Raw genomic sequence first — 14,761 nt, 5'->3', positions numbered from 1 at the left:
CGAGATACGCGGATTACATACATACATACACATTCACAGAGATTTTTTGTTGACTCATGTGGAGTACGTGATGTCAGAGCCTTTTATGAAGTGATGTCACAATGAGTCAGCGCTTGTGCCGGTTTCCTCCGAAACACCTAATGTCAACAATCAGCTCCGCATATGGTGATTCCGAACGTTTCGCGCCGGCGTACGTGATGTCAGAGCCTTTTATGAAGTGATGTCACAATGAGTCAGCGCTTGCGCCGATTTCCTCCGCAACAGCCTGATGTCAACAATCAGCTCTGCATAAGGAGATTCCGAACGTTTTGCGCGGTTTCGGAAACCGTGCGTCGGGTCGGGTCGAGGCTCGGCACTGCACTCCGCGCCGTGTCGGGGAACGCGCGTGCCGAATCTGAAGCCGGTGGGACGAACGGTTCTCGAGATACGCGGGTTACATACACGCAGAGATACATACACGCAGAGATTTGTCGCATTTATAGATAGATAATGTGGAAAAAAATATTTCCCCAAATATGGATATGACTGATGTCTGACATCATAGATGTCTTATGGTTATATACCACATGAGGCATTCCAAGCTATGGATTTAATTTTGATGACATCAGGGAACTCCATATACTAGCCCTTACCCGTTCAAAGATATGAGCTCCGAAATGATGTGCAGTGTGTGGGTTATGGGATGTGCACTGTGCACACAGTATATGAGGGATGGAAAGTAACTTTAACTGGTGCTTGCATGCTAATATGTAGGAGCATCAATGTAAGAAATACCCGTTCCATTTAACGGCTACAGAGATACTGTGTACCGATCTGCATGATTTTTGGACAACATCTGTAACAGGGCCAGAACCCCCCCCCCCCCCCCCCCCCCCCCCCCCCCGCCCGCCCCCCCCCCCCCCGTGTGTGTGTGTGTGTGTGTGGGGGTTTGTGTGTGATTGTGCATGGCCTGAACAACAGCGCCCCTCCCTTAACATGTGTGGTCACAAAAGGTACTGTAGGCTAAATAGATATAGATACACCATAAAAATGCTAATATACAGCATACGATTTGTGAAAGTGACAAACGGGCTTCACAGTTATGTCAGGTGTGTTCATATGCTGATGGTGATGCGATTTCAGATCAATTGCTCCAGCCACTGAGGAGAAAACGCTGTGACAGACAGACAGACAGACACTCACTCACTCACTCACTCACTCACTCAGACATTCGCAAAATTATAGTAGATGGGCATACAAGGGACAAGGCCGGAATGTGATGTCACAATGTGATGTCACAACAATGTGATGTCATAGGTCAGCTATAGACATATATGGAGATCAGGATCTCCATATATGGGCATACAAGGGACAAGGACGGAATGTGTTGTCAAAATGTGATGTCACAACGATGTCAGCAGCTATAGACATTGAGGCGTTACAGACAAGATCTGGACAAGATACGGACAAGATGTGACGATTTTCATTGTCTGCGACCTATTGGTCGCAACAAACATATCGTCGTTGTCGGGTGAAAACCTTGGATGTCCAAAACCGGTCGTTTTGCATTTATCATTTTAAAAATGATTTAAACTGTGTGAGGCGTTGTGTGCTTGTAGATCTGCTGTTTTCACTACTTTTGTGCAACGGCCTTGTATGATGAAGCAGGGCTTTACTTTGCGAAAGAAGAATTTGAAACTTAGAGATACAAGGTTTCCACCCGACAACGACGAGTACATAAGTAAGTATTAAGTGCAAAGCAAACGGCATACAGTACAGATGACAAGACATTTAAAGGTCATGCATGATAACTAACTGTCAACCGGAACCTAGTCGGTAAAGGTGAATGTAATATGTTCAACCCAGTGAAATAGACATGAAACCAGTTCAGTTCAATTCAAAGGAGCTTTATCAGCATGAGGAAGCAGTTCATGCTCTCGGCCCCGCAGGTGTCACTACCTGTCGCTCTACTTTAGTCATGTCATGTGTGCCAAAGTCGTTGTCATGTAATGTAGGCTACTCTAGACTAGTACGTCACAAAGCCACCGTAAGGTCAATTACTGGAGTCCAGGAATGGCAATTGACAAATGTCAATCCATCAATAAGAGCATTAGCCAAAGTAGCCTACATACAGTATGTCACTACCTTGATGTGTGAATGAACCGTTTGTTCCAAGTGGGAATGCACAATATTGACATTTTGGCAGAAATCCGATGACCGGTGAATTGCATGGTAAAATCAACCGTTACCGATACAGCGTTGCAGTGCGTTGCCGTACACCTGTTAAACACTAACTGTGATTCTGGGTGCAGACCAGATGCACATATTAGTTCAAACACCTTAAATTTATCAAAGATGAAACCTTGTTTTTAATTTGAGCTTTTTCCAACTTTTGCTTTTATTTGTTCTACAGGTAGACCGTTATTTTTAAAGCCTCCCCAGAAATGCACTGATTGTGTCTGCAGCCTACAACCATCACAAAAGGCTTTTTCAGCTTCCCATTCAAACATTTTGTCCTCAATATGATGCACAAATAAGTGTGCGTCCCTAGTTCCAAGGTTCAATCCATGATAGGATTAGCATACTTCCTTTGGAATGTCGTTTGCTGCGGTGCAAAATTTGTGTCTGCTGGTGTTTACTTGTAATACTTGTAATACTTGGTGATTTATTGGACTGAGAAAGTGAAACAAGTCAGTGTTTCCACCACAAAGCTTTTGATAGAAATATTATGTGTTTGTTTGTGAACACTGGGTGAAACTAGACATCTTATTTCAGTTGCGATAGATAGGTAAGCCAATCGAGGATCAAGGGGTGTTTATTTCATCACTCACTCATACAGGTACAAGCATCCGGCAATTGTTGTGGAAGTTTTGATGATCACCACCAGTCAGAAGCACATTGCTCAGGTTAATGACGTCACTAAGGCCTGCCACAGGCATGTCACGCAAGTCACGAAACCCCTGCCAAAGTCGATTAATGAAGTGCCTCAGGAATTGTAATGTGCAGCTGTTAATCCATCAATAAGAGCATTAGTTGGATATATAAGAGACCTACTGTACTGACCAGGGGCGTCACACCAAATTCTGGGCCCTGGGTACAAGGATTCACTGCGGGCCCCCCATGAATGTTAACTATTGAAAAATAGCAGATATACAAGCTCACAGCGCGGCACCGAGTGCCGCGCTGCGAGCTTGTATATCTGCTATTTTTGAAAAATCGTGAAAATGTGTGCCAAGAAACCTATGTTTCCTTGTCAGTGATGCTCAAACTTTTTCATGTGAAGGACCCCCCCATCTCAAAATATTTAGTTCCAGGGACCCCCCAGAAGCAAAATTTGACTTACAAATGTTCACTTAAAAAATACATATATTCAAATATTTGCGCACATTTTCACGACTTTTCAAAAATAGCAGATCTACAAGCTCGCAGCGCGGCACTCGGTGCCGCGCTGTGAGCTTGTATATCTGCTATTTTTCAATAGCTAAAGTTACTAGGGCCCCTCCACCTTGGGCCCTGGTAACTCAGTCCCACTTTCCTACCCCTTGTGACGCCCCTGGTACTGACTGACTGTAACAGCCTTGATGTGTAGTTCAGTATAGTACGGTTGCCTGCCGGTAAAGGTTTGCAATTGCACTGGGACTCCGCAAATAGCCCACGGTTCGGTTCAGTTCAGCGAAGACACAATGACATTTTGATGAAGCATCCGGTGAGATAAGAGTCCACCCATCAGGAAAGGGCGACGTCCAATTCACGTTGACATTTAGAGTAGAGGACATTGGAGAAGTCGGTTGCTGAGAGGGAATGCTAGGTTGGCTTTTGGTCGGGACATACTGCAAAGAAAGCGTGGAAAAACAACAACAGAATGAGTCAGTGAATGAAATGGCTGGTTTACTGATTGCTGCTTTGCTGACTCACATTTTGCAGCCACTGATAAGCCTGCCTTATTTATATTCGTCATGCAACAGTGTCACACGCTGAAAACAGCGATCTGTAAGCTGCCTTGAGCTTACTATAGATCTGCTACCGTATTTTCCGCATTTGAAAAACATTTGTACGATGGAGCATACATTGGGCAAAAGATGCTATGATGCTGCTTCTCCCCCCTCAGTGCGTGTGGAATATGTGATGCTATATTGATCTATTTTGCAGGCCTTGAAGAAAAGAAAGAAGTGACTTTTGTTAATGGGCAACCATCACACTCACCTGGCATCCAGAAATGATTGAAACAATGGGTAAGTCTAAGTCATCTATTATTCCGAAAACCTTTCTGACAATTTTCGGAGATTTAACAATACTGTGCACAATGGCACAATCCAAATGATAAAAAAACTATATAAGAGTATAACAAAACATACACATAGAGAATGAGGAATAAATTCATGCAAAGAGATAAAAAATAACAGAAGGATGGAAATTGGATGAGAAACAACATAACATAATAAAATAATAACATACTACAGTATGTTGCATGATCGTTGGATAGAGGAAATATTTTGTTTGAATATGAGATGCTTATACTCATCCCATTCCCGACAGAGCTGAAAAAGGGCCAGACCCAAAGATATCTGTGCCGCACTTCTGCTCTTCTCCGAAAACAACCCTATCTCTCAAAGCGCGTGCATGCATGTGCACATACGTACACACACGCACGCACGCATACTGTAGGCTTACAGTCTGGTGGGAGTCTTATGTAAGCATTATGCGCGCTTGCGAGGCAAGTGCAACCAAAACAACGGCGGCAGAGTTACCCACACTGTACCAGCCAACAGCAACGTCCTGTCTGCAGAGACCTCCACGCTATTGGCTTGTTTACAGCCGCTGTTCAAACAGCCAAGCCCCCCCCCCCCCCCCCCCTCCTCCTGTACCTTGTGCACCCCCCCATTAGGTGTTAGTCACAGTTGGGGAGCCCCGGCAATTGCTTCGTCTCTCGTCCAAATGACGTCGGACCAGCCGATCCTCACTAACAAGCCGCTGTGTGTCTTGTTAGCGAACGATGAGGCTTGAGTTGCTCGATTGTTGGAGCTTATGCAGGGTCCAGCAAGCAAGCTGTTGGAAGGATGTCTCCCCCCTCCCCCTCCCCCTCCCCTGCAGATACCCATTCTAGGCCTCCGTGCATGCCACCATTGACCCAGAGAAAAATAGAAACATTGTTATTCTGAAAGAGAATAGCACATTGCACAGAGTTTTCTCCTCCTTTCTATCTCTATCTATTTAGCTTGTTATTTATTTTGCTTTCACGCACAACCCGGAGCCACATTATTCCATTATTGTAACTTCTATTGAATTGCAGTCAACCTTAACTAACCCCTTGGATGGAAACCTGTGGTTTGCCCTCTCTCCCTCCATTTAGTCTCTCTCTCCTCTGTCTCCTCTGTTTCAAACTCTGTTTCTCATTTACTCTGTTGCAATATTAACTACATTCCATTTCCGCATCATCTAGAGGCACACGTTTTTTTTATGATGACTGAGAGAAACCATTCCAAACCAAATAATATCGCTCCATTTAACCTAAAGTCTGTATTGCACTGCACTAGTGTATAACAGGGCATTTTAAAACAGCCCGTTTCTCATCCTTGTCTGCCCCCCCACACACACTGCTGTCCTCCTTGCGGATGCCAGGTCTTTGGGTCCGGTGCGATCCCGGTTTTGGAGAGTCATAGACCACATATTACAGAGTTTTTATTTTATTTTTTAAGATTTTTTTAAGAATTTACATATAATCAAACAAATAAAAATAAACAAACACAAATAACCACTTAAGCCGCATTCAAACATACTGTAAAAATAAATAGCCGATCGTTGCAACATATTGCGATCTGATTGGGACATATTGGCTGCATAATTGCAGATACCGATTTCATCAAAAAAAGTCAAATAATGGCTGATATATCGGCCAGAGCTCAAGCCCTCCAGCCGTCATTGGTACACTTCTGTCTCCATGTCCTGTCCCTCATCGCTCCCCTTCATCCACTCCGCCCGGTGCTTTGCTGTCACTGAACTATGTGATGGTTTGCAGATACGCAGCGTGCCTTGCAGGCGGTGGAGCGTCTCCAGGCCAGGCTGAAGGAGAGAGGGGAGGTGCCCACCGAGGAGAAGCTCAGCCTGCTCAAGTCGGTGCTCCAGAGCCCCCTGTTCCACCAGATCCTGGCCCTGCAGAAGTCCGTGCAGCACCTCAAAGAGCAGGTAAGCTCACCATGGGCTGACCTGGGATCATATAACACAGTGTATCTGAAACTTTCACATTTCAAGGTCTCTCCTTAACTCTGACAGGAGGTCTTTCAGTCCGATTGTATCAAAAAATCAACTGGGTTAAGGCAGCGGAAGCTTGCGATTGGCTGCGCGGAGGTGACGAAAGTCGGGGGGACACACCTAAACCTAACCTAACCAGAGTCCCTGGAATCCACTTTGAGAAACACTGATATAAAAGAAAAACGTTGGACATTCACTGTGGAGGGGTAGGCGGCGGTGCCGGCCAGCAAGCACAAGAATGTGCAACAAAATATGGCGGTCCAGTGGTGGTTTGTGACATTTGTGACAGACAGACACACAGACAGACCCTCAGGTTATCAGAGCTTATATGATGGTGTACTTAATTGCAGATCCATATCACATTAAGTTTTGAGTTGTTCCAACGATCAAGTGGGAGACTGACCAGGTTCTCAGAATATCAATGAGATTAGTGGGATATGATTGCCAGCATTTAGAGACAGCATCAGCAGCATATCACTGTGGTGATGATAACGGGTTGGAATGGTGAGCTAATTAAATTTTGACCCTCCATTTGCGAGGGCATCCCAAGTCGGCAGGGATGCTTGCAGGGGAATACCACGCAAATTAGGCATTTGCATCAGCATGCATACAGCAGCGTGAACAAATCACCTGAGAACTGAGACTAAACTGTGAATGGCTTACTGATAAACAGCAATGAGCTGCCCATTTTGACCATCACATAGGAGAATATATCGTCGTTGTCGGGCAGAAACCTTGTATCTCCAAGTTTCAAATGTGTACATTTTTTCTCAAAGCAAAGCCCTGCTTCACCATACAAGGCCGTCGCACAAAAGTAGTGAAAACAGCAGATCTGCAAGCACACCACGCCTCGCGGTGCGAGGCGTTGCAGATCGGCTGTTTTCACTAGTTTAAATAATTTTTAAAATGATAAATACAAAACAAACGGTTTTGGACATACAAGGTTTCCACCCGACAACGGGGATATGAAAATATGTGCTGCAAAATCCTGAGTGTCAATCTAATGAAAGTGTAGATATGGACCCTTGCAGTACCTTTATCCCTGTTATCTAATTAAAACTAATGCATGCGGTACGTTCAGTCTGACACCAGAGATTAGACTGGCTGGCGGGATAAACGCTACTCTCATGTCTCTGCCTAATAAGTCAGACAGTACTGACACTGTGCAGACTGCTATAGGCCAGGCTAAGAATAACATGTTCTTATCTTAGGATAAGAACATTATTTTGAGCTAAAAAAAGCTAAATGTAGTAGATACTATGGGCCGTCCGGTCTGCCTGTAGTGGCCTGAACTCTAGTATACTTAAAACTCATAATTCTAACAGCCCTGAGGCACAAAATGGTTAGATCTTAAAGAGATGGTGGCATAGTTTTGTACTTTTTCTGTTTTGTATGTGTCTAGTTGCTCTTACTCTAAAAGACCACCTGGTGGGGTTATAATGTGCAAATTGCCTTCCCGGTGTAATTTTGGTTTCTTCGTGAAAGCTGAAAGCCTCGGATACAAAAGGCCTGAACGAAAAACACTGAGTTATTGACATCATAAACTCATCTTTTTCAAACCTTTTACCCTTCAACAACACTGTGGGTGTGTCTAACTTCAGCTGGGTCACCACCCCGGTGTAGCTATGTACTGTACATAACACTTTCTGTACACCTTTTTGGAAAAGATTTTCCTCCTAGTATAATCACAATACCTGATCATCATGTTTTTTTGTGGGGGAAATCATGGCAACCCATTAACAAATTACTTTACATATATTCAATGGATCCACTAAAGGCATATTGGGGAGAATAGATACCGGAAGGACAAGGAATGTTTTTTTCTTTTGTGATATTTAATTGCTTAAATGAATGCTTTGCAGACTTCCCATTGTTCTGATGTGAGGAGATCATAATAGTGTGTCAAACAAAAACCTTATTGTATTCTGTGCATTTAGAGCTTGCCTAAACAAAATGCTGAAATGTCCACATGCATGAATGTTCCACATTCCAGGGAGAAATACACAGAACAATGGGATTTAAGCAAAGTGTCCCTTTAACATTAAAGAACTTAGTTTGTTTAGCGACTACTTTTAAATTAAACTTTTTTCACAATTGAATGACTTCCTAAACTCATGTATTTATTAGTCCACATTCTGAAACTATTCTTCCCCATCACCCAGAACCCCTACTCCCTCAATTAATGTCCTATAGGCCTATTGTGTTTTCATTCCAATACTGTCCAGATACATTGTAGGGTTACATAAGTGGAGAGAGTTGGCCAAAGCGAGGAACTTTTCTCCGGTTGAGTCCCCTCGAGAATTGAGAACATTTCAGCATAAGAGAGAAGGGTTGTTGGGTCATGGCAGATATGTGCGGAGGGGCCGGGGTAAGTGCTTGAGACACAGAGGGGGAAAGTATGTAAGCTATGCAGTGGGAGGTAGGATGCTGAAGCTTTTTGTATCCCTTGCGGAATTCCCATTATTAAAGCCCTGCTGGCATTTCTGTGGTGCTGGTGCTTTAGCTTACCTCACATGTGTTACATTCCAACGTACTTTGTAACTATCGCGAGGGCTGTGTGTGCGTGTGCTCGCGCGCGCGTGCGCGTGTGTGTGTTAATGTGTGTGTGTGTTCGTGCACGCGCTGGCGGCTGGCGCGTGTGCAGCTGTGCGTGCGTGCATAAACAAAAGCATGTTTTCATCAATTTAGTCAATCTCTCCCATTCTCTATTCCAATTTCCCAGAATAGTTCTTGAAATAAAACAAATGTCATAATGTTAAAAACAGATATCTGACTTTCCACAATGCTCTTCAAATCCAACAACAGAATCAATTTAGATGGAGATACAGTGTGCTTTTGTTGTGACAAGAGCCAGACATGTAAACTTGCACGCACGCACGCACGCACGCACGCACGCACGCACACACACACACACACACACACACACACACACACACACACACACACACACACACACACACACACACGCTCTCCTGGCTGCACTTGTTAGGACCGGTCACCATGTTGCCATGGCGACCAGGCCTGCTCTCCAATGAGAGAGAGGCCACCGCCACCATGTGAAGTGGGGCAGAAACAATTTCTTAAATGTGAAAGAACCAAACTGGAACTTTAATCCTCTTAGCCAGACGCCGGCTAACAAAGCTTATTGTTGTACAGGAAATATGCTTTATGTTAACACATAAGTCAAACCCCGTATTACTTTATGCTGTGTCATTTCTCCTTTTAGCGCCATTGTATCGTTTTAGTTTGTGTACACCTGTTGTGTGCCTCTGTTCTTGTTTCTGTCTTGTTTTATACTGCTTTGGCCCCGTTTTGGCTAAGGTCTCAAAATATGTTTTTAGTCTCAATGTGACTCGCTGGTTAAGTAAAGGTTACGTAAATACAAGATTCAAAAGGGCAGCTTGAGGTCGGCGCGTTTCAGAGGGAGTGTTTATCAAATAGACGGCTATCCTTTTTAATCAAATTCGGGGGGACCATAAACGTTACGCCCTTTCGTTAATGGAATCAAAAACACTCTTTTACACAGTTGTCTCATTCGTGTAATTCATTAGTCACACAAGCCAAGTCATCTCGGCAATTAAAACTGGAGCATTTCAAGGCCTCCAGATGGCTGTGATGCCTCCTCCTCCCAGCAGGACAGAGATATTGCATCTTGAGCACTCATTGTTGGAACATCAGCTAAGACCCTTTTATCTCCTGAAAGATTACACAAACACAGCTATTCATTGGTTTGGTAGATAACAAACTCTCTGGCGTCTCCCATTGCTTTTCTTGACACCCACTCTTCCCAGTTTTCATATAAACTCACCCCGCACACACACCGTCTTCACTTGAGATATCAACAGAGATATCAAAAGTCTATCGCACACCTGAATAGAAATCTTTGTGACAAGTGCGTTGGTGGAGCAGACGCGTGCACTTTGAGGAAGCCGGAACAACCGTGTGCACTGTCTTCTCTTGCTCAATAGAGATATCAAATTATTCTCCTCAAAGTGTACCTGTCGTCTCTGCCAGCGCACCTGTCACGAAGAGGTATTCAGGGGTGCAAGAGACATCTGATGACCTGAATTTCCACACTCAAAATAAATCTCAGGGAAATGTATGTAATCATTTTCACAGTAGATCTATTATGTGCTTTTGGTTTAAATGCCTTTCGATGTGTTTGTTTTTTGGTTGTCTCCAACAACTCCAGTTGTCTCCATGAGCTTTTTGCCAACACATCACTGATTTATTCAGCTTTGAACAGTGGGAGAACAATATACAAATACACATTTTGACTTGATAAGAAATGTCTGGCCCAAAACACTGCTAGACATCTCTACAAACGATGGCTAAACTGTCAAAGACGCTGTCAATGTGATGACAAAACCGCAAAATGTATCTCGTTAATTCTGTTTCCAGGGAGGTAGCCCATCACAACTCGGAGGTGACCTCGGCGACTCCATTGCTGCAGTGAAGCCTAATGGCGGCCATCTCCCCTACCCAGAAATCTCTGCTGTCCCACATATCAATGGAAAGCCTTCGGCTGAGGAATTTGAGCATGTTATTCAGTCCATGGCACAGGTAGGACACTTTTAAAACACAGGAAGAAACTGAGCTGGTTGCACGCTGCTTTGAGTTTAGTTCAAACAGTGATGAACATGACATAATAAAAACTTTTTTTTTTCAAGTTGACAAGTCTGAGGCAGTCCCACCAGATTTATCATCTGTGACTGTTTCATATAAAAGAATCCAACGTCTCATTTGTGAAAGCCTCTTGGTGACCTTTAGCAGGTCTTGTTCAATAATATGCAAACTTGCAAAGACATTCAAAGTTGAGACTTCCATATTGCTTGATCTGCTCAACTCTCCTGGGACACTTCAAATAGACTTCTAAGTGGTGCCTATAATTACTTTGATGCTGCAGGAAGACCATGAGCGTCTAAATAACCATGTGCGTGTGTGTGTGTGTGTGTGTGTGTGTGTGTGTGTGTGTGTGTGTGTGTGTGTGTGTGTGCGCGCGCGCGTGTATTTGTGCGTGTGTGTGTGCGCGTGCACGTGCGTGCGTGCGTGCGTGCGTGCGTGCCTGCGCGCGTGTGTGTGTGTGTCCGCGCGTGTGCGTGTGTGTTTAAACCTGTGTTGCAGGGACGCTACGTGACACATGTGGACCTTGTCAAACCGGTGTCAGGTGGTCTGGGCTTCAGTGTGGTAGGACTGAAGAGCGAGCACCGCGGAGAGCTGGGAATCTTCATCCAGGAAATCCAGCCTGGAAGTGTGGCTTACTGGTAAGGAAAACATAAAGATCAGAGAACCAAAAATGTACAAATGTGCCATTAAGTCAGTATTGTACTAAAACACTTTTATTTCTTGATAGATCAAGGGTCTTTCAACAGGGGGTCCGGGACCCCTAGGGGGTCCTCAGAGTTACTACAGGGGTCCTCCAAATCTTTGTGTGACACAAACCTTTTTCTCCTTTTTTACATCAACCATTTGAACCCTAGCGTCCATATTCTGAGAACTTTAGCCAAGATAGCCGATCTACAAGCTCACAACGCCTCGCGCTGCGTTGTGAGCTTGTAGATCGACTATTTTCGACGAAGAGGTTTGGTGTAGGACAGAGTGAAAGGTCAAGTTTATTAAGTATTGACGGTTCAAGTGGTTAAATATTTGAAAACACAAATTGACATGAATCCAAAATACACTGAATTGTGCTGTCAAACGAGGAAACTATATGGAATCTATGAAAAGGTTGTGGAGGTCCCTGCTACATATCTCTCTCAACTAAGGGGTCCTTGGCCTGAACACGTTGAAGACCCCTGTGATAGATAACAAAGACTAGCTAAATGCTTCATTCACCGGGGTCCCCAGGGGTGTATCCCTGTACAAGCTCACAAACACTTTAACTTGCAGATCTGCTATTTTTGCTATTGCTATTTTGGCTCTGTATCATTTTAGTCAGTCACTCATATTGGTGTTTCTGATTTGATGTCTGTTTCTGGCGAAGATTTAATTAATTTGGCGATGGTATTCCTTTTTTCTTTTTTTAAACACAGTTCTTATATAACGCAATATTAAAGACGTCAATGGGAATTAAACATGACCCACATAGGATGAGTAAAATCACTAAATCAGACTTCGGTGCTCTAATAACATATGTTATTGATTCCCTCTAATTTAATATTTCCATTTTGATAATAAATATCTCATATTTCGAATTTCACTTGCAAATCAAATCTGGGAAAATATTAATTCCACCATGGGAACTGGGGAGCATAATTTTCTTTTGCACTTTGTATGTACTGGAGAGGTGTCTTGACTGCAACCCAGAACTGAACCATGACTCAGATGATTACTAATGCTGCACAGCATTTTTCTCCGTTCACATACTTTGGACTGCGCCCCCGGGCGAGTGTAATAACTGGACTAACTGCACTCCAAATCCTGAACCTATGAACCCATGCTCAGCTCTATATACTTGGCCTGTGGGTAGATTCAAGCAGATCTTCAAGTGATACTGCGGTCAGAATTAAGCACGGCATGGCATTGTGTTAGACATGTGACATTACAATACCTCTGTAAGCCATGTTTCTTCAAAACTAATATAAATCTCCAGTTACCCCAAAGGTAGATTTATTCCAAAACTCAAAAGACTCTTAACTGATAGAAAATAGAGCCCGACCAATGCAATATACTGTACAGTATCTGGGTCTGGTGCCAATCCCGAGTCCTACCGATTTTTTGACTCACAGTTTAAAAAACATAGATACGATTAAAGTTTCTATTTCAGAACATTTCATTTGAATGTATTTATCCCTGTTGAAAATGGTAAAAAAAAATAGCAGATCTAGAATGTTTTTTGTTTTGTTTTTTTTGTTTTAGTTTTTTTTAACTGAGACATTTGTGCCTATAATGACATACCCAAAAGGGACGGCAGGTTGAAACTGTAAAAAAGATAATCGTCTGTACATAATTTCCGATACAAAAAGTGGAACAATGGTCGATATATCTGGCAAACCGATATATGGGTCTGGATCTAATACCAACATCCATCAACTAGGGATGGGACGATAAGCGATATTATCGTTTATCGTGATACAAACACTCACGATAATCGTATTGTGGAGATTTAATTTATAGTGATATATTGTCCTCAGTCATGCACTGGGATCAATTCACCTTTTATTTGCCGAGCTGCAATATCCGGTACCACTTAAACCCTTGATAAAAGGTACTTATAATATACGCACTTGACACAGTCTTTTTTTCAATCTATCAAATGTCTTTGCCAAAAAAATAGCCGATCTACAAGCTCACAACAATTGTGAGCTTGCTATTCTTTTGCTATTTATTAGATCTGCAAATGTTCCTCCTCAGGACAATGGATTTTGATTATCGCGATAATAACATCTCTTTTGTCACAATAATCGTGATATGAAATGTTCCTATCGTCCCGTCCCTACCATCCACTGAACGCTGTCTTCTCTGTACAGCGATGGGAAGCTGAAGGAAGCGGACCAGATCCTGGCTATCAACGGCCAGGCCCTGGACCAGACGGTGACCCACCAGCAGGCCATCAGCATCCTGCAGAAGGCCTCGGAGCGGGTGGACCTGACCGTGGCCAGGGGGCCCATCCCCCAGCTGGCCACCCCTGTGGTGTCCCGCACCCCCTCTGCTGCCAGCACCCTGTCAGCCAACTCCAGCGCGGTAGGAAGAAGAATGCATGCTGCTGTTGTCGAGTGGAAACCTTGTTATGTCCAGAACCGTTCGTTTTGTGTTCTGTGATCTTTTTGAAAATTATTTAAACTAGTGAAAATAGCCGATCTACAAGCACACAACGCTTGTATGTCCAAATCCATTTCTTTTGTATTTATCATTTTACATATTTCTTTTAAAACAGTGAAAATAGCCGATCTAGATCAGCTATTTTCACTACTTTTGTGAGACAGTCTTTGTGAGACAGTCTGAGACAGTGTGAGGCAGGACTTTACTTTATGAAAAAAAAAAAAAAAAAAACGTAGGAGATATATAAGGTTTCTGCCCGATAGCAACGATATATTACCTTCTGTCCAATGGCAATTTAATGGGACTTAACACACACACGCACGGCTGCACGCACAGCAATGCCTGTGTGCACCTTCTGAGGCCATGCTAATGGTCACACATGCTTGATATAACATATGGCACATTAAACACACAGAGGCATGTGTGTGTTTGTGCACAACATATGCACACACCTACCCACACACAGGTGCTATTCCCCGCGGGGTGGCATCTCTGTGGTGTTACGCTCCAGTGAGGGAAAATGCACACGCTTGCATGCATGCATGTATGTAGGATGCCATGCCTCAGGTGATTACCAGCAGTGGTGGAAAAAGTACTCAATTTTTTTACTGAAGTAAAAGTATTAGAGCTGTCAGTTTGCCTCTAAAATCCCATTTGAATTTCATTCATTCATTTTTATAATGTTTCGAAAATAGTCGAATAGTTTATATAATATATAAAATGTATAGTTTTTTTTTTAGTTTTTTTTTTTTTACATTTTTTATATATAGTT

The 14,761-nt window shown here is 43.3% G+C and overlaps 1 protein-coding gene across 1 annotated transcript in view; it reads left to right on the top strand.

The window, feature by feature from the left end:
• Positions 1-14,761, top strand: part of mpdz (multiple PDZ domain crumbs cell polarity complex component) — a 120,015-nt gene that overhangs the window by 3,621 nt on the left and 101,633 nt on the right. Inside the window, exons 2-6 of the mRNA XM_080741315.1 lie at positions 4,129-4,211; positions 5,996-6,162; positions 10,630-10,791; positions 11,353-11,492; positions 13,698-13,911. Coding sequence (XP_080597441.1) covers positions 4,196-4,211; positions 5,996-6,162; positions 10,630-10,791; positions 11,353-11,492; positions 13,698-13,911 — 699 coding nt within the window. The 5' untranslated portion in view covers positions 4,129-4,195. The remainder of the gene's footprint in view (positions 1-4,128; positions 4,212-5,995; positions 6,163-10,629; positions 10,792-11,352; positions 11,493-13,697; positions 13,912-14,761) is intronic.

The sequence above is a fragment of the Nannobrachium achirus genome (assembly GCF_963921795.1).
Source record: "Nannobrachium achirus genome assembly, chromosome: 14".
NCBI lineage: Eukaryota > Metazoa > Chordata > Actinopteri > Myctophiformes > Myctophidae > Nannobrachium > Nannobrachium achirus.
Note: the sequence above shows the minus strand (reverse complement) of the source record. Positions and strands in the feature narration are given on the sequence as shown.